The 24,986-nt window shown below is 40.3% G+C and overlaps 2 protein-coding genes across 16 annotated transcripts in view; both read right to left on the bottom strand.

Moving 5' to 3' along the window:
- The window catches only part of SLC10A6 (solute carrier family 10 member 6), a 55,182-nt gene extending 33,041 nt beyond the window's left edge, over positions 1-22,141 (bottom strand). For 2 of the 4 annotated variants that reach the window (XM_081581979.1, XM_081582008.1), the window contains exons 1-2: positions 21,776-22,141; positions 12,703-12,842 (exon numbers count right to left, since the gene is read on the bottom strand). The gene's annotated coding sequence lies outside the window, so the exon portion shown is untranslated. Of the gene's footprint in view, positions 1-8,353; positions 8,413-12,702; positions 12,843-21,775 lie in introns of all 4 variants that reach the window. The other 2 variants (XM_081581987.1, XM_081581997.1) reach the window with 2 other exon arrangements.
- Positions 21,748-24,986, bottom strand: part of C1H4orf36 (chromosome 1 C4orf36 homolog) — a 17,936-nt gene continuing 14,697 nt past the window's right edge. For all 12 annotated transcript variants that reach the window (XM_081582046.1, XM_081582034.1, XM_081582095.1 and 9 more), the window contains 2 exons: positions 22,365-22,519; positions 21,748-22,141 (listed from right to left, as the gene is read on the bottom strand). In XM_081582046.1, coding sequence (XP_081438172.1) covers positions 22,008-22,141; positions 22,365-22,519 — 289 coding nt within the window. In that variant the 3' untranslated portion in view covers positions 21,748-22,007. The remainder of the gene's footprint in view (positions 22,142-22,364; positions 22,520-24,986) is intronic.

The raw sequence follows: 24,986 nt of genomic DNA, 5'->3' as shown, positions 1-24,986 counted from the left end.
TTTCACACAGATGCCCTCTTTTCAGGGCTTCACTTACTTACTAGTCTTTACGGATGTCTTTAATGGATGGATAGAGGCTGTCCCCATTAGAACAGAGAAGGCAATTGAAGTGGCTAAGTTGCTCCTAAAGGAAATTATTCCTAGAGTCAGGCTGCCTCGTCACCTTCAGAGCGACAATGAACCTTCATTTGTAACAAAGGTCATGCAAGAGCTTTCACAGGCTTTAGGAATTAAATACTACCTCCATTTGTCCTGGAAGAAGGCAATGGCACCCCACTCCAGTACTCTTGCCTGGAAAATCCCATGGATGGAGGAGCCTGGTAGGCTGCAGACCATGGGGTCGCTAAGAGTCGGAAACGACTGAGCGACTTCACTTTCACTTTTCACTTTCATGCACTGGAGAAGGCAATGGCAACCCACTCCAGTGTTCTTGCCTGGAGAATCCCAAGGACAGCGGAGCCTGGTGGGCTGCCGTCTACGGGGTCGCACAGAGTCAGACACGACTGATGCGACTTAGCAGCAACAGCAGCAGCCATTTGTCCTGGAGACCTCAGTCCTCAGGAAAAGTGGAATAGGTTAATCATACACTAAAGAAAACCTTGGGCAAGCTCTGTCAAGATTTGTCAGAGTTGTGGTATCACCTGCTGCCAACAGCCCACTTAAGGATCAGGGCAGCTCCTAGAACCACCACCAAGTTAAGCCCTTTCGAAATGACCGACAGAAGGCCATTCCTCACTCTAGACATGCTAACTGATCAAGAAACCCAGGCTCATCTTAAATGTTAATACATTATAAATCTGGACCAAGTCCAGAAGGCCACACAAGAATATGGCAGCAGAGTACAGCCTGCTCCAGATGACCGTCTGGGTTACCCTGCTGTAAAACCTGGAGACTGGGTACTCTTACAGACCTGGAAAAATGAGTCCCCCAGCGACTAGCTGCTCCCAAAATGGAAAGGTCCTTACCAAGCCCTGTTGCACTCCTATGACAGTCAAACTCCAGGGGCTTCCAGCTGGGCTCATCTGTCCAGGATTAAACCTGTTCTCCACTGATATATTACAGGAACCTGAAGACCCACATTCCAACTATCTCTGTGAATCCACCCCTTTCTCCAGGATCCGGAGGACCCAGACAGTCTGAAAATTCCAGGTGCATGACCTGTAGCTACAGACCTGAAGCTACTGTTCAGAAAGGACAAAAAGAAAAAAGAAAAAAACCCTTAAGACCCTAGGCTAAATATCCATAGCTACTATCTTCCTTTTGCCTCCCAGTACTCCAATCCACTTACAGAATATTTGACATGCTCTGGTAGATTTAGATAATTATTCTCTTCTTTGCTCTGACTGTTACTCTTAGAATTCACTGAGCTTCTCTGTCCATGCTGGGTGATTTAAATATGACCCTGACTGGTGCTACTATGAAGCTACTGATTGCCTTGGTTTTTCTATGCCCTGTTGTTGTTGTTGAATCGCTAAGCCATGTCCAACTCTTTGCAACCTCATGGACTGCAGCAAGCCAGGCTTCCCTCTTCTTCACTATCTCCCAGAGTTTGCTCAAACTCATGTCCATTAAGTAGGTAATGCCATCCAATCATCTCATCCTCTGTTGCCCGCTTCTCCCCCTGCCCTCAATCTTTCCTAGCATGAGAGTCTTTTCCAATAAGTCAGCTCTTCGCATCACGTGGCCAAAGTATTGGGGCTTCAGCTTCAGCATCAGTCCTTCCAATGAAAATTCAGGGTTGACTTCCTTTAGAATTGACTGGTTGATCTCCTTGCAGTTCAAGAAACTCTAAAGACTCTTCTCCAGCACCACAGTTCAAAAGCATCAGTTCTTCAGTGCTCAGCCTTCTTAATGGTCCAACTCTCACATCCATACAAGACTACTGGAAAAACCATAGCTTTGACTATATGGACCTTTGTCAACAAAGTTATGTCTCTGCTTTTTAATACACTAATTTATGTTACATTTTGCCTAGTGCTCTTTTGTCTTCCATACTTGCAAATCTGCAACTAACACCTTTCAGTCCAAGAAGAAGGCCTGGGACCAACAGAATCAGATCTTCCATTTTAGAAACAGAATTACTAGAGAAATAGAAAAATACTAAAATTTTAAGCCTGAGATTAACAAAAATATGCTGACCTTGTACAACCAGATTTCTACCCTTGTTTGAGTCTCTGATTATAATAATCTTTTACTAGTCTTTAGCTCCTGCCTCTCTAATCTAACTATTTACTTTGTTTCCTCTTGGGGTCACAGGACAATGTTGATACAGACAACATTGACTCTAGACACTCCCCAGAGTAGATTTTGTCAAAATAACAATGGAATTCACACTGGGGCCCTTTAATGAGACAGGGAAGGAGCTCCATGACCCCCAACTAGGTAGGGTCTAAAGCCTCTTGCCAACCTGAAGAAGGTACAGAAAAGTAATGCTCAAAATTCTCCAAGCCAGGCTTCAGCAATACGTGAACTGTGAACTTCCAGATGTTCAAGCTGGTTTTAGAAAAGGCAGAGAAACCAGAGATCACATTGCCAACATCCGCTGGATCATCGAAAAGCAAGAGAGTTCCAGAAAAACATCTATTTCTGCTTTATTGACTATGCCAAAGCCTTTGACTGTGTGGATCACAATAAACTGTGGAAAATGCTTAAAGAGATGGGAATACCAGACCACCTGACCTGCCTCCTGAGAAATCTGTATGCAGGTCAAAAAGCAACAGTCAGAACTGGACATGGAACAACAGACTGGTTCCAAATAGGAAAAGGAGTACGTCAAGGATGTATATTGTCACCCTGCTTATTTAACTTATATGCAGAGCACATCATGAGAAATGCCAGGCTGGATGAAGCACAAGCTGGAATCAAGATTGCCAGCAGAAATATCAATAACCTCAGATATGCAGATGACACCATCCTTATGGCAGAAAGCGAAGAAGAACTAAAGGGCCTCTTGACGAAAATGAAAGAGGAGAGTGAAAAAGTTGGCTTAAAACTCAACATTCAGAAAACTAAGATCACAGCATCTGGTCCCATCACTTCATGGGAAATAGATGGGGAAACAGTGGAAACAGTTACAGACTTTATTTTTTCGGGTTCCAAAATCACTGCAGATGGTGACTGCAGCCATGAAATTAAAAGATGCTTGCTCCTTGGAAGAAAAACTATGACTAACCTAGATAGAATATTAAAAAGCACAGACATTACTTTGCCGACAAAGGTTCATCTAGTCAAAGCTGTGGTTTTTCCAGTAGTCATGTATGGATGTGAGAGTTGGACTACAAAGAAAGCTGAGTGAAGAATTGATGCTTTTGAACTGTAGTGTTGGAGAAGACTCTTGAGAGTCCCTTGAACTGCAAGGAGATCAAACAAGTCCATCCTAAAGGAAATCAGTCCTGAATATTCATTGGAAGGACTGATGCTGAAGCTGAAACTCCAATACTTTGGCCACCTGATACAAAGAACTGACTCATTTGAAAAGACACTGATGCTGGGCAAGATTGAAGGCAGGAAAAGAAAGGGACGACAGAGGATGAGATGGTTGGATGGCATCATCGACTCAATGGACATGATGATATGAGTAAACTCTGGGAGTTGGTGATGGACAGGGAGGCCTAGCGTGCTGCAGTCCATGGGGTCGCAGAGTCGGACACAACTGAGCGACTAAACTGAACTGAACTGAATCCCTGAGTACTATAGATTCCTGCATGGATCTATAACACAAACAGAGATAAGCACAACAGAGTATCTCAGGAATGGACTCAGAAGTATGCCATGGAATGCTTCCCTAAGGTCAGAATCACCACATGATAGAAGGAATAAGTTTGTTACTTTTTTTTTTTTAATTTTCTTACTGAGCTGCTCCCCTCTCAGACCTTGTCTTTTTTAATTTTATTTTTTGTTTATCTCCCTCCGTTCATTCACATACTCATCTGAGAAGACTTATAAGTTCTTCCAGCCTTGGACAATAACTGTTCTTAGAAACTGTGAAGTAGATAACAAGAGGACATTTGCCCAAGAGTCAGAGTTTTTTTAAAAATGGAAGATGCGTATTATATGGCCAAAGTCTTCACTCTAATGTGGTCATGAGACTAAAACCATTCTTCATGGTTCCAAAATGCTGAAGAATCATTTGAGGGAGAGAGAGATGGAGGCTTGGTTGTCACATCAAATGAAGCAGCATTATTCTAGCAGCATCCATTCCATTCTTGTTTAAGCCTTCCACTGTTAGAGATTTGAGATTACATGATACACTTTATGCTCATCACAGATGTGGCTGGAGAATTGGTATTGAGTTGGTAGCATCAGCAGAACAGAAAATGAGATGTATTTTATACATGTCAATAAAGGAATCAGTCAGTTCAGTTCAGTTCAGTCACTCAGTCATGTCCAACTCTTTGGGACCCTGTGAACCGCAGCATGCCAGGCCTCCCTGTCCATCACCGACTCCCGGAGTTTACCCAAACTCATGTCCAATGAGTCGGTGATGCCATCCAACCATCTCATCCTCTGTCGTCCCCTTCTCCTCCTGCCCTCAATCTTTCCCAACATCAGGGTCTTTTCAAATGAGTCAGTTCTTCACATCAGGTGGCCAAAATACTGGAGTTTCAGCTTTGACATCAGTCCTTCCAATGAACACCCAGGACCGACTTCCCTTAGGATGGACTGGTTGGATCTCCAATAAAGGAATGACCTGTTTTTATTCTATAGACAATGCAAATTGGAAGTCAAACACCCTTTGTATTCCAAAATAGGGCCTCAAACATCCTGTAATTTTCATTTAAATTGTAGGACACTTGAAGCTATTAATCTATTCTTCCAATAACATAGCATTTAATATAGCCCAGAATAAATGATGCAAGTTGTCAATGGATGAGTGATCAACTAATAGCTCTGCTAGTAATTGATTTATTTTTCTTCAGTAAAGTTGCAGAAACCAGTGGAAAAACATACTAGCACCTCACAGAAAAAAAGAACCCAATACTTGAACAAAAAATTCACAAAAGAATTAACAAGCATAGTAATCACTAATAATTTTTTAAGTACATTAAATGAACATGTGGGGACTTTCCTGGTGGTTCAGAGGTTAAGATTTCATGCTGGAAGTATAGGATTGCACAGGTTTGATCCCTGGTCAGGAAACTAAGATCCTACATGACATGTAGTACGGCTGAAAAAAAATTTTTTTAATTGAAAAAAAAAAAAGAAAGATAACTTTGTGTTTCCTATAAAAACAAAACTATTTTAAGATGAATGTCACTTGTTAGTAAATAAGAGTTGAGTGAAAAAGACATTCTCATATGCTGCAGGTAGGAGAGAAAACTCATACAATCTTTCAGGAAAATGTCTGGCAATAATGTACTGACAGCCTCATCACTGTAAGTCTAAGGAGTTGTCATAAATGAAACAGAGATCAAGAAAACAATAGCAAAGATCAATGAAACTAAAAGCTGTTTCTCTGAGAAGACTGAGAAAATTAATAAACTTTTAGTCAGATTCATCAAGGAAACAAAGGGAGAGGACTCAAATCAATAAAAATTGAAAAGAACTAGGAGAAGTTACAACACTGCAAAAATACAAAGGATCATAAGAGACTACTACAAACAACTATATGCCAATAAAATGGACAACTTGGAAGAAATGGGCAAATTCTTAGAAAGGTACAAGCTTCTAAGACTGACCTAGGAAGAAATAGGAAGTATGAATAGACCAATCACAAACAATGAAATTGAAACTGTGATTAAAAATCTTCCAACAGACAAAACAAAAGCAGGTGTTGTAATAAATAAGCTGAAATACTGGCAAAATCTATTATTATTATAAATGTTCCTGTTTATAATAGCACTCTTATTTATAAATACGTTCTTATTTATAGTAGCATTATTATTTATAAAAGCAGAAAACTGAGAGCAACTTAAATGCCCAAAGTGAGTCTAATTTAAGTAAGTTTACAGTACAATGAGATACGATGGAGTTCTTAAAATGTAAACATTTTAACAGTGAGAAATGTTTATGTTAGGAGGTTAAGCAAAACAAATCTAGATCAAGTGACATAGATAGAATGCTCCCAGCCATGTTAAACAGCACCAAAAGAGACCAAATGGAAAGGCTCTAAAATCTTCAGTGATTGCTTCTATATGTAAGACCTTTCTTCTTTATTTTTCTACTATCCAACACCTTTGAAATAACTATGAATTACTATTTGTGTAATCAAGAGAAAGGGAACTAAAAGGAGTGAAAGAAGACTAAGTTGTGATTGTTTCTTTTTTTTAAGAAGACAGTCTTTGTTTTATAAACAGAGCAGGCAGGTGAATTACAGAGAATTTAGAATGGCACACATAGATGTTTACATGGAGATTATTTTAATCAATAATTAATCTAATCAGTCCTTGGGTAAAAAATTCCAGAAAATCTATCATATGAGAGGGAAGGGGTAATATGATTTTCTTTTTTTTAATTTACTTTTTATCAACATAAGTTCAATTACCATGTTAAGTACTGCTACACAACAAAGTGACTCGGTTGTATATACGTTCTTCTGCATATTCTTTTCCATTGTGGTTTATCACAGGATACTGAATATAGTTTCCTGTGTTATACGGTAGAACTTTGTGCTTTATCCATTCTATATACACCAGTTGGCATCTGCTAATCCCAAACTCCCAATCCAACCCTCTCCCAACCTCCCCCCTTTTTAAAAAAAATTTTATTGGAGTATAGTTGCTTTACTATGTCGTGTTAGTTTCTGCTGTACAATAAAGTGAATCCACCATACGTATACCTATATCCCCTGTTTTTTTGGATTTCCTTCCCATTTAGGTGACCACGGATCATTGAGTAGAGTTCCCAGTGCTATACAGTAGATTCTCATTAGTTACCTGTTTTACTGGGTTGAGAAGATCCTCTGGAGAAGGGAACAGCTACCCACACCAATATTCCGGCCTGGAGAATTCCATGGACTATTCCATGGGATCTCAAAGAGTTGGACACGACTGAGCGACTTTCACTTACACACAGAAGTGTGTGTATGTCAATCCCAGTCTCGCAGTCCATCCCGCATTCCCTGCCCCACTTGTAACCCTAAGTTTGTTCCCTATATCCGAAGTTGTGGTTATTTCAAACAGCTTTCTAAAAGTTGATGACTCCATGAGGAGCCAGATTGTTGAGATGACTCAACCATTGTCTTTGTTTATAGGTTTTTATAAGAAAACCTAACAAATACCAAAGCTTCCAGGTAAGAGATATCTGCAGAAAATGGAATGCAAGGGTGTGGGAAGGACTGATGGGCAGAGTCAGGACCTAGACAAGGATGGTAATAGGGTTAGCCTGAAACAGCACCTGCTCCACCTTCAGGATAAAATAACCCAAAGGGAAAATGAAGCACCTCAAAACCAACTGGAAATACCTGTTTACCCTGCACTGGTGCCCTGCTATTTATAATAGTACTGACGGTCCTTTTCCCAGGATCTTTTCTGGCCTCAGCTCATCAAACCAGATGTAGTTAAGATTATAACCATACATTCTTGTAGCCAGTCTAAACCCTGGAATTATGAGAAGAAAATCCACAAACTGTAACAAATGTGATTAATGGAGTTTGTCAGCCATGAAAGCAAATGACTGGTTCTGATTTTCTATGATAATAACAGTAAATATAGCTACCATTTAGCTCTTCCTGTAAGTGTCAAGCCTTATGATAGGTCCTTTATATACGAAGGTGAACAGAATCTGATACCCTCAAATATACCACTTTGGCATAAACATTATTTTGAGCAGAAGTCAATTAAGAAGAAGCAGATACAAGAAGAGTTCCTTACTCTCCTCCTATTTGCCTAAAAGTAGGACATAAACTTATAAAAGTGTTTCCTCTCCCCTCTCTACCAGAAGGACAGGAATTAATCGCTGGAGAATTAATCACAACTCTAGACCCTTATAAGCCTAGAGGAAGCTACCTAACAAACCTTAGCTACCACTGGTTTCCCCATATGTTTGCTTTCCCATCTCTAGAAGCTAAAAGTCCTTTTCCGTTGTTTTGTCATGTCTCTAAAAATGTATTGTTCCTTTAAGGTGGTATCTAAGGGGAAGCTCTAACCACCTCTTTGAGTCACTAATTTCTGAGTACTCCCATGTGTACGTGTGACGCATACGTTAAAAAACTTGTTTTTCTCTTGTTAGTCTTTCCTTAGTCTAATTTACAAGGTCCCAGCTGGAGAACCCAAGATGGGGAGAGAAAAAGATAATTTTTTCCTCCCCTATACATCTCATTTAGTCTTTCCAACAATCCTGTCATGCAGGTACCATTTTTTAGTCTCATTTACCCATGACTATAGAGAGATTTATAGAAGTTAAAACAACTTACCATGGGCTAAGCTGATAAATGACAAGGTGAGATAATGGGAATTGACTCCAGGGTCCATACTACATACGAAAAATAAAATAATAAAAGTTCATGAACCTCCCTTGTACAAAATATTATTCTTGCTATTGAAACCAAAATATCACATCCTGGGGACTTACCTGGTGGTCCAGTGATTAAGAATCCACCTTCCAATGCAGGGGACGTGGACTCAATCCCTGGTCGGGAAACTGGGACCCCACATGCTGTGTGGCAACCAAGCCCAAGCACCACAACTACTAAGCAAGCCCAGTCTGGAGTCCACATGCCACAACCAGAGAGAAGCCTGCACGTTGCAACAAAAGATCCCATATGCCACAACTAGACCCAATGCAGCCAAAAAAAAAAAGAAAAAATTTAAATAAAATAAAATCACATCCTGGTTGCTGTTATTCACCTTCCTAAACCCTTAATTCAGGTGCTGAAATACAGGTGCACAGTAAACATCTGCTAACTGATATAAATGTTTATGAAAAGGTAATGATATAAATGATACAAATGTTACTAGAAAGGTAATGTCCTAATTTACATGTCTGAATAACTCCTTTGTTTTGAAGAAATTACATGATTCAAACATTCATGATCTTAAATATAAAGAATATTTCCTAGCACTCACTGTTGGTTGTAAGTTACTTTATAGAGGTCTTCCTAAAAAAATACATAAGCAAAACTCAGCAATCAACTACCAAAAATGAGTGGAAGTAGGAAAGTCAGACATTTTACAGTCATGATGAAAGTGGCCATTTACCTTTTCTTTCGACACTTTTAGCAGAGGTTAAACCCTAAAGCCATGACTATTTTTTCTCTACCTTTAACTGCTCAACCAGGAGCTCACATACCTAGTACAGTAGCCAAAATTAATAAAAATATAGAGTGCTGCTGAGTTCAAGTATTTTGTAGGAAAACCAGGGATCAATCTCAAGCATCTGGTATAAATTTCTAGGTTTTTTGATCAGACCATTTCTAGCTACCCTGCCTGGGACATTTAAGTGCTCATTAAATATTAGCTTTTGTGTTGTCATTATTATTAGTTATTATTATTACAAACATCTGTTACATCTAACTGAGAAAAATAACTATGTCAGTACCAAAAATAAATAGTTCTTTGCTCCTGCTTACAATTTTCTGATTTGCTTTTCAAAGACTTTTGTTAATAAAATTTAGTAATTTCTTTCAAATGCTAAAGAGTCATGCAATTCCATGATGAAAAGAGACCACCATATGAAACTACCTGCTTCTTCTCTTGAACGAAATGAAGCCAGCTATGTATGTAAAGTAATTTTAATGTAATGTATGTAAAGTAATTTTGATATTGTTAAACTGCAGTGCATTCAGTTGGGTATATCTTTCCCTTTCTCCTTTGCCTTCCACTTTTCTTGTCTCAGCTATTTGTAAAGCCTCCATCAGACAACCAACTTCGCCTTCCTGCGTTTCTTTTCCTTTGGGATGATTTTAGTCACCGCCTCCTGTACAATGCTACGAACTCCATCCATAGTTCTTCAGGCACTCTGTCTACCAGACCTAATCCCTTGAATCTAGATGGTTAGAGAGCATCTCTGACTCAATGGACATCAATCTGAACAAACTCCAGGAGACAGTGGAGGACAGAGGAGCCTGTGGTGCTGCCATGGGATCACAAAGAGTTGGACACGACTTAGCAACTGAACAACAACAACAAAATTGCAGTGCTCGAGTTCTGACAGTCACTCTCAAGGGAACACCCAAAGTTTGATGCAACAGAGCTCCTGGGGAAGGAGGTGGTTCAGGTAATGAAGCTCAGGAAATGTTTGGTTATTTGTTGGGTTCAGGTTATTCTCTTCTTAGCTGTTCGACATATGTGGTGAGAGCAAGAGACTAAATTCCAATGGAAATACCCATTTGGTGAGCAATCTCTAAAATAATGAGAAGCAGTTTGTTCCCGGCACTTGGAAAAAGCTGTTTTGACAGAGCTGATTTGATGTAGGAAAAATGGCACCTACCATTGCAGTGCATGAAGGAGGCTACACCTACATTCCAATCCTGTGAAAATCTCAAAGTGAAAAACAGGTCTTTAGAGTGAAGGTAGATGACTTGAAGAGGAGAGAGACTGAGACTGAACGGAGCACATGAATGGAGGAAATGAGCTTATTAGTAGCAAATCCAAAACAGACTGAGATGCCTGATACACTGGCAACTTTTTCCTTCTCTAAGACAGTGCTAAGTCATGTCTGACTCTTGGCAATCCCATGGACTGTAGCCTGCCAGGCTCCTCTGTTCATGGGATTCTCCAGGCAAGAATACTGGAGTAGGTTGCCATTTCCTTCTCCAAGGGATCTTCCCAACCCAGGAATTGAACCCAGGTCTCCAGCATTGCAGGCAGATTCTTTACCAACTGAGCTACACGGGAAGGATATGTCCGTGATTAAAAATAAAGTAAACCATGGTCACTAGGTTTTTTTCACAGGTTATATCTGTTCTGAAAGACAATGAAAACATCACTAAGCCTCCCTGTCAGTGCCTCTGTCATCTTGTTCCCTACCCCTTTAACTCCCAAGTGAAGCAAAAGAAAATTGTAATTCAGTTTCATCTTGGGCTCCATAATGGTGGATTGGTAGCTCAGTGAAGTCTGAATAGATTCAGCAACTCCTCTGCTATCTGCCCCCAAACACCAAGGAAGAAATGGCAGCACTGTGACCCAAACCATCTATCTATAGGATGAAAGATGGTCTTATATGTATCCATTCTGTTCTCTCTCCATCATGATATAACAATTGTGTTAGAGTTAATGGCATATTACTTAGCTAACGGTCACAAGATCCACACTAAAGAGAACGACTGTGTATCACTCTGAAATCCTGGACTTGGAACTGGTTATGATTTTGAGGAATAAGTGAGTGGGTTTATATATAAAAAGAAGGGTGTAAATGAATGGGAGTGTTCAAAAAGGTAACTGGAGACATCTATTCACTGCTGCCCAGCTGTCATTCTCCTGCCATGGTAAAATAGCATGGCATTTCTTTCAGGGAAATACCCCACCTCGTAATTCTCAGTCACACAATTTGACACAAACTTCTGTTCCTGTATTCAGAATAGCTTAAACCAATCAGCCAGATCAGGGTTTTAGCCTTGAAACTATTGACATTTGGAGCTCTATATTATGTGTGGGGGCTGGGGTGGGGGGGTGCTGTTCTGTATATTGTAGAATATTTAGCAGCATCACTGAACTCTACCCACTAGAGGCCTTTGTAATACCCTTCAGTTAAAGTAGCCAAAAATGTTTCTAGGCATTGCCAAACATCCCCTGAGGGGGAGAGGGAGGAGGAAAAAATCACCCCTCACAAGGAACCACTGAGCTAAATTTACCCTTCATCTTACTAATCAGAGTTTTTGATTTCAAAAAAATTAATAACAGGTATACCTTATTTATAAATTAGTGAGGCTTTCCTGGTGTCTCAGACAGTAAAATAATCTGCCTGCAGTGTGGGAGACCCAAGTTAGATCCCTGGGCTGGGAAGATCCCCAGAAGAAGGGAATGGCTACCCACTCCAGTATTCTTGCCTGGAAAATTCCATGGACAGAGGAGGCTGGCAGGCTATAGTCCATGGGGTTGCAAAGAGTCGGACACACCTGAGCGACTAACACTTTGACTTTAACCATACTTAGTACTTATTATACATGAGGAATTGCTCAAATAATCCTCAGCAGCTCCATGAGATAGTGTATTAGTTGGGGTAAAGACAATATTTATACAACAAAAAGAACTCAAAATGCAATGGCTTAGAAAACAAAGACATTTCTCTCATATTCAATAATCTTGATGTGAGTAGCAAACATTGGTGAATTCAAAACCCAGGTCCCCTCCATTTTGTTGTCTATTTGGTCTACATTATCACTGTCTACATGGCCAGAGCTGGATGATAACCACACCAGGGTTCCACCCACCAAGAAAGGGAAAGGGTAATGGAGCAGGTACACACAACGCCTTTCAAGGTTCAGATGTGAAAACGGTACATATTCCATTGGCAAGAACTTAGCTGCATCCCCACACTTAGTATAAGCAACTAGCAGATATGGCCTAGCTGTACAGTCATGTGTTCGGCTACAACACAACTATGGACTGAATGTTTGTGTCCCCCCAAATTCATGTTGAAGGGGGATTCCCCACTGTGGTATTATTTGGAGGTGGGGCCTTTGGGTGGTATTTAGGTCATGATGGTGGAGCCCTCATGAATAGGATTAGTGCCCTTAAGAGACACAAGAGAGCTGATCTCTTTCTCCATCATGTGAGACAGAACAAAAGGAGACCATCCGTAAACCAGAACATGGGCACTCACCAAGAATCTGACAGTGCTGACACCCTGATCTTGGACTTCCAGCCTCCAGAACTGTGAGAAACAAACGCTTGTTGTTTAAGCCACCCAGTCTTTGGTATCCTCTTGCAGCAGCTTGAACTGACTTTCAAAAAATACCATAGCTTTGAAAAAAGGAGAAAATAATTTTTGTAGAAAGCTAGCAGCCTCTGAATACTACCAGTTTACAAATTAGGACAGTAAAGTACAGAGCTAAAGTAACTTGCCCAGTGCCATATGGCTGGCAAGTCAATTCCAAAGATCATGATCTTAAACACTAGGTCACTATTTTTCAAATCTCTGAATGATAACCTAAACTAAGAAAAGCATTTTACTTAGCAACCTAGGACACATATGTGCATGTTTATATGTGTGTATGTTTCATGAAACAATCCCTACCCTTATCACAGTCAATGAACACCAATATTTCTATTCTATAGTGTTTCATTTTTAAAATGTTGCTAAGACCCACTATATTGATTTCATAAGCCTCGACATATTGAGATTAATAGTTAGAAATCAGCGCACCACACTCAATTCTGGTAGGACAGCTGGAATTTGTTGAAAGACTATTGGAGAGCTCACAGTATGAACTATATGAATAAGAAGGCTGAAGAATAAAATTCAGAAAACAGGTCAGTCCAGCAACTTCAAGAAACCCAGAATCACAGCTAAAATAATATCATGGGAAGAGTCTGTTAAGATGAACCTGATGCCATCAATAATACTTCCACCTCTGCCTCTGGACACTGGATACCATGACACTGTCACTGAAGTCAATGCCAAACCAGCTTAGCTTCTGTGCCTCTCCCGCTCCAGATTAAATGTCCCAGGAGGAAGCATCTGGTTGGTATATTCTGGCCATATGCCCATGCCCAGGCTCTTGGGATCAGGCAGAGAAAGAATCTGGCTTTTCAGCTCACAAAACCACAGACATGAGGTTAGGTTCTGGGCAGTCCCAAAAATGAACAAACAAACAAAAAGGCAAATGTCCAATATATTCATAAACCACTAGAGGTATATACTGGTACAGCCATTTGGAGAGCAATTTGGTGTTATTTTGCAGAACAAAAATGTGCATCCGATGATGTAGAAATTCCATTTCTAGGCATCGAGTCTGGATTAAAATTCCCACACAACTGCATAAAGAGACTTGTTTAACTATGTTCACAGAAGCATTATCTGTAATAATGAAAACTGGAAACAAGTTAAAGGTTTATCATTTAACAAATGGACAAGACTGGGTCTTGCTCATCTTTAAATCCTAGTACCAAGCACTGCTGACAAATTATCAGAACCAAATAAATACTGTTGAAATGAACAGCAACTGAATGAATTACCAATCAGAAATTATCCAGGGAGTGATACACAGGTTTGTTGTTCACTCTCTCAGTTGTGTCCAACTCTTTGTGACCCCGTGGACTGCAGTACTCCAGGCTTCCCTGTCCTTCACCGTCTCTCGGAGCTTGCAAAAACTCATGTCCATTGAGTCAGTGATGCATCCGACCTCTGTTGTCCCCTTCTTCTCCTGCCTTCAATCTTTCCCAGCATCAGGGTCTTTTCTAATGAGTCAGCTGTTTGCATCAACTGGCCAAAGTATTGGAGCTTCAGCTTTAGCATCAGGCCTTCCAATGAATATTCAGGATTAATTTCCTTCAGGATTGACTGGTTTGATCTCCTTGCAGTCCAAGAGACTCTCAAGAGTCTTCTCTTGGGAGTAGTTCAAAAGCAAAAGCATACACAGGACTGGACCAAAATATTCAAACAACCTTTAGAAGAAAGGTCATATGGGGACTTCCCTGGAGGCTCAGATGGTAAAGAACCCACCTGCCAATGCAGGAGACCCAGATTTGATCCCTGGGTTGGGAAGATCCCCTGGAGAAGAGAATGGCTACCCACTCCAATATTCTTGCCTGGAGAATTACATGGACAGAGAAGCATGGCGGGCTACAGTCCATGGAGTTGCAAAGAGTTGGACACAACTGAGCGACTAAAACTTTCACTTTTCACTCTCAGGGTCATATGAGATCTAAAACACTGTGGTTCTTGCCAGTTCTCCTGTAAGTGGCTCTCCTAAATGTCCGAAAGGATTTAAGAATGGCCTCAATATATTCTTCATACAGAAGATCATCTGAGAACTCTCCAAATACATACAACAGAAGTCATGGGGTCTTACCTCTTACACTTCACCGTGACACTGATCATCTTTTTACCTATTCTGTCTCGAGAAGACCTTATCTGTCTTGTATGTTATCACACATAAAGGTATTCAGAAAGAACACCTCAATCCTGGGTGTTCCCTTCCATGTAAAGGGAGTTCCAACAGCATTATACTCCTGGCCTCTTTCTGCCCCCTTACTCATTCCACCCCAAGGGAAGTGGAGCTAACCGATAAGTCTGGAAGGATAAAGTGGGTACACATGGTCCAACTCTTTCCTTCTTTCTTCCCCTTTGAAGCTAACAACCTAGAAAACATGTATTCTTAACTCAGCACACTTACTGGAAATCATCCTGCTGCCCAGAAGGCCTGCTGTGGTCCAGGGCTGCCATAATAAGATGAGGCAGGGATCAAACCTGTCTCATTCCATCCTGTGTCGTTCGCAATTCCTATTTGCCCCAAACCAGCCATATTCTCTGATCTCAGCTTTCTCAATAGGTCAAACAGGCATCCAGGCCAAACTGGACGAAGCAGGTGGCTTAACAGTATAGGTTTCTGGAAGATGTTGGACTTTGAATTCCATTCCTTTAAAGCTGTGTCACTTTGGGGAAGTTACAAATCCTTCATCTAGCCCCATGATTTCTTCAGAACTAAAACAGAGACTTGAAAACATGCCAGGTTAAACATACACCTACTATACAATCTGGGCATTCCTCTCCTTGAAGTTTCCACCTAAGAGAAATTAAAACATATGCCCACACAATGCTCAAAGCAGCTTGATGTGTAAGCACGCAAAACTGGAAACAACCCACACATTAATCAATGAATTCACGGATAAACACAAGGGTATATTCATACAACAGAACACCACTCAGCAATAAAAAGGAATATACACACAGCAACATGGAGGAATCTCAAAATAATTATGCTGAGCAAAAGAAGCCAGACTAAAAAAATATTACATATTATATTTTGCATGTAGAGGAAATTTTCAAAAACACAAATCAGTCTATAGTACTGGAAAGCAGTTAGATCAGTAGTTTCCTGGGGCTGGAGATGGGAAGCGAGCAGTGAGAAAGAATGGATTATAAGGCACATGAGAAAACTCTAGAGGAGGTGGATATGTTCATTGTCTTAACTGTGATGATGATCCTTCAAGTGTCAAAACTCAAATTGTATTTTAAATATATACAGTTTCTGGTATAGCCATTGACACACCAATAAAAGTGACAAATACATATGTCAAAGTATATACAGAGAAGAAACAGCTGGTATCAAATCCCCTGATCACTCCCCAAAAGTGGCAACATTTCAATCAAACATACTTCAATAAAAATTTTTTTTTGATCAACAAACTTCTGTCCAGGCTCAACAAGAAGAAAAAAGAGAGGACCCAAATAACTAAAATAAGAAATAAGAGAGGAGAAATAGGGAGTTCCCTGGTGGCTCAGTGGTTAAGACCCCACACTTCCACTGCAGGGGGGGGATTCAATCCCTGGTCAGGGAACTAAGACCCTGCATGCTGTGAGTCATGACCAAAAAGTAAGAAAAAGAAAATACAGAAACGGAAAAGATGGCCAATACCAACTGAACTATTTGATGTTTGACAGAAACCAACCAAATACTGTAAAGCAATTATCCTTCAACTAAAAATAAATAAATTTTAAAAAAGAAAAAAATATTAAAAAAATAAAAAAGAAAATGCAAAGATGGAACTACCCATGAAATAATTTAATTTCCCAGAACTGAGGGACATGAATTTCCAGCTTGGAAGGACCTGTGGAGTGCCAAGCACAGTGAGTTCTGGTAAGAGTATTGATAGCTAATGATGTCAGTGTTAGTGCTTACTCTTATGCCAGGCACTGGTCTAAGTGCCTTACATATTAACTCATTTACTTGTCATAACTGTCACTAAAGGACAGAGAAGTTAAATAATTTGCCTGACTCCACACTTCCAATTCAGAAGGTGGAGGTCCAATCCCTGGTCAGGGAACTAAGAGGCAGCTAAGACCCCACATGCCCTGGGGTGCAGTTAACAAGAAAAAAAAATTGTCTGAGATGACACAGCTGATAAGTGATGGAGCTGGCATGCAAACCCATTTGACCCATGCCCTACACTCAGTGCTCTAAATATCTATGCTACATTGGATATAAATAGTCTTCCACCATGATTCCTATCAATCAGAATACTGGGATCTAGGAGGAGATGCCATAGTTTCCAGAGAGAGAGAGAAAAAAAAAAAGCAGATTCTAAGGAAAGGGTCTGGAGTAAAACCAGCTTTAGGAATGCTCACTAACAATATTAAAAACTAAACAGAATTAAACAAGGCCTTCAAAATGTAAGAGACCTGGGTTTGATCCCTAGGTAGGGAAGATCCCCTGGAGGAGGAAATGGCAATCCACTCCAGTATTCTTGCCTGGGAAATTCCATGGACAGAGGAGACTGACAGGCTACAGTCTATGGCATCCCAAAGAGTCAGACATAATGAGCACACTCAAAATATTACAGGAACATATTTGCAACCTAGAATTCCATACCCAGCCAATCTATCAATGAAGCCTGAGTAAAATAAAGACTTTGGGCAATAAGACCTTAAATTTTTTACCCACATGCACCCTTTCTCAGGTGACTACTGGAGGACATATTCCATGATAATAAAGGAATGAAGCAAGAAAGAAGATGATGAGGCACATAGGAAACAGAAGTACCTACACTAAAGAGTATGAAATGGATCCCCCCGATGGTAATCTAGAAACCATAGGAGAGCTAGTTCTGAGTGTACAAATAAACAGCTCAGGTTACAGCAAGTCTTTCTCAGAGGACTTCTCAGGAGGATGAAATGATAGAATATATAGGAATGTTCTAAGAACATTAACAACTGGAAAAGAGCTTGGGGTTGATTGAGTGATAAATACACTGAAAAGCAATTCCCAGGTGGCTTAGTGGTAAAGAACCTGCCTGCCAATGCAGGAGATGCAGGTTCAATCCCTGAGTCAGGAAGATCCCCTGGAGAAGGAAATGGCTACCTAGTCAAGTATTCTTGCCTGGGAATCCCATGGACAGAGGAGCCTGGTGGGCCCAGCCCATGCAGTCGCTAAAGAGCTGGACACGACTCTCTAAATTGGAAGTGGTCCAACGGGAGATGGCAAGAGTGAACATCAACATTTTAGGAATTGAAATGGGTGAATTTTACTCAGATGATCATTATATCTACTACTGTGGGCAAGAATCCCTTAGAAGAAGTGGAGGAGCCCTCATAGTCAACAAAAGAGTCCAAAATGCAGTACTTGGGTGCAATCTCAAAAATGACAGAATGATCCCTGTTTGTTTCCAAGGCAAACAATTCAGTATCACAGTAATCCATGTCTATACCCCAACCACTAATGCTGAAGAAGCTGAAGTTGAACGGTTCTACAAAGACCTAAAAAACCTTCTAGAACTAACACCCCAAAAAGATGTCTTTTTCATTATAGGGTGCTGGAATGCAAAAGTAGGAAGTCAAGAGATACCTGGAGTAACAGGCAAGTTTGACCTCGGAATACAAAATGAAGCAGGTCAAAGGCTAACAGAGTTTTGCCAAGAGAACGCACTGGTCATAGCAAACACCCTCTTCCAACAACACAAGAGAAAACTCTAAACATGAACATCACCAGATGGTCAACACCAAAATTAGCCAAAGATGGGAAGATCTATACAGTCAGCAAAGACAAGACCAGGAGCTGACTGTGGCTCAGATCATGAACTCCGTATTGCCAAAGTCAGACTCAAACTGAAGAAAGTAAGGAAAACCACTAGACCATTCAGATATGACCTAAATCAAATCCCTTTCAATTATAAAGTGGAAGTGACAAATAGATTCAAGGGATTAGATTTGATAGACAGAGTGCCTGAAGAACTATGGATGAAGGTTCATGACACTGTACAGGAGGCAGTGATCAAAACCATCCCCAAGAAAAAGAAATGGAAAAAGGCAAAATGGTTGTCTGAGGAGGCCTTACAAATGGCTGAGAAATGAAGAGAAGTGAAAGGCAAAGGAGAAAAGGAAAGATATAAGCATCTGAATGCAGAGTTCCAAAGAATAGCAAGGAAAGATAAGAAAGCCTTCCTAAGTGATCAACGCAAAGAAATAGAAGAAAAACAATAGACTGGGAAAGACTAGAGATCTCTTCAAGAAAATTAGAGATACCAAGAAAACATTTCATGCAAAGATGGTCACAATAAAGGACAGAAATGGTACAGACCTAACAGAAGCAGAAGATATTAAGAAGAGGTGGCAAGAATACACAGAACTATACAAAAAAGATCTCAATGACCCAGATAACCACAATGGTGTGATCACTCACCTAGAGCCAGACATCCTGGAATTCGAAGTCAAGTGGGCCTTAGGAAGCATCACTATGAACAAAGCTAGTGGAAGTGATGGAATTCCAGTTGAGCTATTTCAAATCCTAAAAGATGATGCTGTGAAAGTGATGCACTCAATATGCCAGCAAATTTGGAAAACTCAGCAGTGGCCACAGGACTGGAAAAAGTCAGTTTTCATTCCAATCCCAAAGAAAGGCAATGCCAAAGGATGTTCAAACTACTGCACAATTGCACTCATCTCACACGCTAGCAAAGTAATGCTCAAAATTCTCCAAGCAAGTCTTCAACAGTACATGAATCAAGAACTTCCAATGGTCAAGCTGGATTTAGGAAAGGCAGAGGACCCAGAGATCAAATCGCCAACATCTGTTGGATCATAGAAACAGCAAGAGAGTTCCAGAAAAACATCTACTTCTGCTTGATTGACTATGCCAAAGCCTTTGACTGTGTGGATCATAACAAACTGTGGAAAATTCCTAAAGAGATGGGAATACCAGACCACCTGACCTGCCTCCTGAGAAATCTGTATGCAGATCAAAAAGCAACAGTTAGAACTGGACATGGAACAACAGACTGGTTCCAAATTGGGAAAGGAGCACGTCAAGGCTGAATATTGTCACCCTGCTTATTTAACTTATATGCAGAGTACATCATGAGAAATGCTGGACTGGATGAAGCACAAGCTGGAATCAAGATTGCCAGCAGAAATATCAATAACCTCAGATATGCAGATGACACCACCCTCACGGCAGAAAACAAAGAGGAACTAAAGAGCCTCTTGATGAAAGTGAAAGAGGAGAGTGAAAAAGTTGGCTTAAAATTCAACACTCAAAAAATGAAGATCATGGCATCCGGTCCCATCACTTCATGGCAAACAGATGGGGAAATAATGGAAACAGTGACAGACTTTATTTTCTTGGGCTCCAAAATTACTGCAGATGGTGACTGCAGCCATGAAATTAAAAGATGCTTGCTCCTTGGAAGAAAAACTATGACCAACCTAGACAGTATTTTAAAAAGCAGAGACATTACTTCGCCAACAAAGGTCCATCTACTCAAAGCTATGGTTTTTCCAGTAGTCATGTATGGATATGAAATGGGGACCGTAAAGAAAGCTAAGCGCCGAAGAATTGATGCTTTTGAACTGTGGTGTTGGAGAAGACTCTTGAGAGTCCCTTGGACTGCAAGGAGATTCAACCAGTCTATCCTAAAGGAGATCAGCCCTGGGTGTTCATTAACAGACTGATGTTGAAGCTGAAACTCCAATAGTTTGGCCATCAGATGTGAAGAATTGAATCACTGGAAAAGACCTTGATGCTGGGAAAGACTGAAGGCAGGAGCAGAAGGAGACCACAGAGGATGAGATGGTTGGATGGCATTACCAACTCGATGGACATGAGTTTGAGCAAGCTCCAGGAGTTGGTGATGGACAGGAAAGACTGGCATGCTGCAGTCCATGGAGTTGCAAAGAGTCAGACACAACTGAGAGACTAGAGTGAACTCAGTTGCTAAATACTGCACACATTGTTTGTTGTTGTTGAGTCGCTAAGTCGTGTCTGACTCATTCACAACCCCATGGACTGTAGCCCACCAGGCTCCTCTGTCCATGGCATTTCCTGGCAAGAATACTGGAGTGGGTTGCCATTTCCTTCTCCACGGGATATACCCTACCCAGGGATCAAACCAAGGTCTCCTGCATTGGCAGGAAGTTTCTCTACTGCTGAACCAGCTGAGAAGCCTACAATAAACACTTAATTGTGCTTAAATATAGCCTTCATATCCAAGTGTACTTTACTGGATTCAAATTCTAGGAAAATTGGTTCATGCAAATCCAATTCTTTCCAGTTAATCAATTCCCCATTCTCCAACCACTCTGTACAAGTGAGTTTTCCTCACAGATGCTGTCTTTGTATTTTCATGTCATTTTCACATATGTATGTGCGTTCCACATGCTCCAGAGGGCATCCCAGAGAGACAGTATAAAAACAGGCAAAAGCAAAAAGATGATTTTTTGAAAACAAAAACTTTAAACTTGGCACTTTAAAGTTCCACATGAGAGGGACTTCCCTGGTGGTCCAGTGGCCAGGACTCCATGCTCCATTCAATGCAGGGGGGCCATGTTTGACCCCTGGTCGGGGAATTATTAATAGATCCCACATGCCACAACTAAAAGATCCCACATGCTGCAACTAAGACCTGGTACAATCAAATAAATACTTTTTAAAAAATAAACTACCACATGAGAATAATAAATGATGTTTCATTGAAAACTGGAAACTAGGTTACTAAAATGAAACCCACAATTTTTCTTTAACAAAATTTTTTACATTTTAAAAATAATTCGTCTCTCTCCTTTTTTGGCACCTCCTTGGGGGTCTCAAAGATGAAAATTCAAAATATTCTTCAAAATAATGTCTCTTGGGGGCAGGGGGCAATGCCTCTGACAGAGTTTCCCCTTACCTTGGTGCAATTTTACAAAATTCAAAATGAATAGCACAAGTGACTCAATGCCAGCGACATTTTCATCTACTTACAGTGCTGTTGCCTGTGATACAACGGTACAAGTACGCGGCTGGGACACAGATCTTTCAGAGCTGTCGGCTAAGAGCTGTTGGCTAAGAGCTGTCCGATAACCCACAGGAGCTGGCTCATCCACCAGGGGGCATTCAGATGTACGCATCCGACTGCACAAAGGGAAAGGTCAGAGTCCTTCATCCTCTTTGGATGCAAAAACCACAGAGAACAGATTCAACTGTGAGATAACAGTCACTTAGGTGGAAGAGGTCTTCTCAAACCAACTGGCCTTTCCCGTAGGGAAAACTGAATTTTCTTGGCTGCATTTTCCTGACATTTCAGGTTATTCAAGCGCTTCATTTCATACTCCCTTTCACATTGGATGGCTGAAAAATAAAATACACGAAGCAAACCAACTGACATGTTTTACCAGGTATAGTTTAGTCCAAGATGAATATTTATCACACAGAAAAATCCACATTCTTGAATACTAAACAAGAAAACAGGGCTACACAGATAAGAAGCATGGGTGTGAATGAGCAGATTTAAACACATGTCTAATAATCAAAATAACACACAAAATTTGCAATTAGTTCCTACATAACTTACATTCTGCTGAAGGGAGCAGATCATCCTTAATGGTTTTACATTTTTTGAGGTGTACACAGCCACCAAATGCAATTTCTTCCAAGAAAGGCAACTTGATGCTGGCTAGTTTCGAGTACCACGTCTTTGTGAGTAATGCAAGTTCCCAGGGTTCCTGTCTGGGGCAAAAATTAACTCATTCAATAAACATTGATTGACATCGATGACAGGATATAGATAAGACATTTGCATTCTCAGTTCCATTTTCCACTAGAGATTTTGGTTTGCAGAGGAGTATTCAGGATTTTCCAGAGTTGCAAATCAAAATCAGGAGAAGGAGCCTTAAATCAACATCTTATAATCTTTCAATGTAGAGATATTAATACTTTGAAAAATAACCATAAATTACAATGATAGGAACTTTAGCTCAAAAAACAGCCTCCATGGAGTCAATCCAATCTTTCCATGTCTTTAAAGAGGATGTAGTTAAAAACTGTAAGCTCCAAGTCTTTCTTGGTTGATCAAAAATATGATCACATTAGGGAAGGAACAAATGGAATATACTGAATATGGTGCTTGGCACACAGTAAAGCTTTGAGAGTGTGATCTGATTTTTTTTTTAATTTTTTAGAAATATTTATTTGGCTGTGCTAGATCTTAGTTGCACCATGCAAACTCTTAGTTTTGGCATGTGGGATCTAGTTCTCTGACCAGGAATCAAACCCATACCCCCTGCATTGGGAGCATGGAGTCTTAGCCACTGGACCATCAGGGAAGTCCATGATCTGATTTTAATCTTTACAACACCATGGAGGTAAGACAAGGGAACAAAGACTCAGAAGTTAACGGAGAACCAGAGCTGAGATGTAACCCAGGTGTATTTAGAAGTATTAACAGAATCCTTAGAAAACAGGAGAAAGGAATGAAATCCCAAACTACAGTATTTAAAAATAATCACGATGAAATTTTAATGGATTGTTTTATGTATCCTACTTTGGAAGTTTTAAGTATCAACTATGTTTCTCAGCTACAGTCAATGTGAATTCATGTGTACCAGGAAAGGGGAAAGACCTGCTTCGGTACAGGTAGGCGAAATGAGCTTATCACACACATGCCATCCGTCTTCCTCCTCCAGCTTCCTTGTTACTTTATCATCTAACCTTAAGGAGTGACTTGAAGTCTACAATTATCATAAATGCACCTGAACAAATACACAAAGATGTATTTAAAAGAATCCTCAGTGAAGCATTGCTTATCCAAAAAACCTCACAAAGTAGTCTTAATGTCTACAAAGAAGAGCCTGGCTAAACTGTAGTACACATATGTAATGAAAGAATGAGGTTCATCCTTATCTATGGATTTGGAAAGATGAGCAATCAAACAGTTAATGTTTATCTAGCACCTACTACATGCTAGATACTCTTTTAATCAGTTTACATATATAAACACATTTAATTGCCACAGTAATCTATGAAGTAGGCAAGGTGCTATTACTCTTATTTTACAGGTTGGGAAGCAGGAGCAGAGAAAAATTTACTCAAGGTCACAAGGTTTGGGTTTGAAATTTTAATGCATGTACAAATATATCAATGCATACCTATATAAGAGTGTGTATATACATATATGTATGCACACATGCATAATACAGGTTTATATAAATGATGTGAATACAACTGAGACACTGATGGCAATATGGACTAAAAGAACAAAAGTGTTCTAAAATCTAAGTCATAAATATCTAAAATCTACAATTTACTCAAGATCACAAGGCTTGAGTTTGAAATTTCAACTCAGAAAATCAGATTCTAGAATCTATGCTCTTAACCACTAGGCTACACAAGATAGTGTAGGGGAGGGAGTAAAGTTCAATATAATCCCATGTGTAAAAATGTGTGTGTATATATATGTGTACATATGTATATCACATACAAGAGACAGAAATTGTAGGAAAACATAAAACACTTTACCTGAGTGGGATTGAGCAGGTAGTATAGGGATGGGAATGGAGATATGAGAGATAACATTTTTATTTTCCTTTCAAAGCATTTGAAAATAAAAATGTTAAATGGTTTTGATCTTCTAAAATTACTTAACCAAAAAATCCCCAAAGTGAAAAACTGCCTGAGCAAATGAAAGAATCTGCCTGTAATACAGGAGACCCCAGTTCGATTCCTGGGTCAGGAAGATCCCCTGGAGAAGGGATAGGCTACCCACTCCAATATTCTTGGGCCTCCCTGGTGGCTCAGATGGTAAAGAATTGGCATATAATGCAGGAGACCTGGGTTCAACCCCTAGGTTTGGAAGATCCCCTGGAGGAGGGCATGGCAACCCACTCCACTATTCTTGCCTGGAGAATCCCCAAGGACAGAGGTGCCTGGGAGGCTACAATCCATGGGGTCACAGAGTCGGACATGACTAAGTGACAAAGAACACCATTCTATTCCTCTTAATTTGCTGCTGCTGCTGCTAAGTCACTTCAGTCGTGTCCAACTCTGTGCGACCCCATAGACGGCAGCCCACCAGGCTCTGCCGTCCCTGGGATTCTCCCGGCAAGAACACTAGAGTGGGTTGCCATTGCCTCTTAATTTAGCTGCTCTTATAAACAGAATGATATCAAATATTTTCTTGTGAGATTGACAGAGAAGA

Source organism: Giraffa tippelskirchi, chromosome 1 (genome assembly GCF_054371585.1).
Source record: "Giraffa tippelskirchi isolate mGirTip1 chromosome 1, T2T-mGirTip1v1.2.pri, whole genome shotgun sequence".
Lineage (NCBI taxonomy): Eukaryota > Metazoa > Chordata > Mammalia > Artiodactyla > Giraffidae > Giraffa > Giraffa tippelskirchi.
The sequence above is the reverse complement of the archived record's forward strand: the minus strand, read 5'-3'. Positions and strand labels throughout refer to the sequence as shown.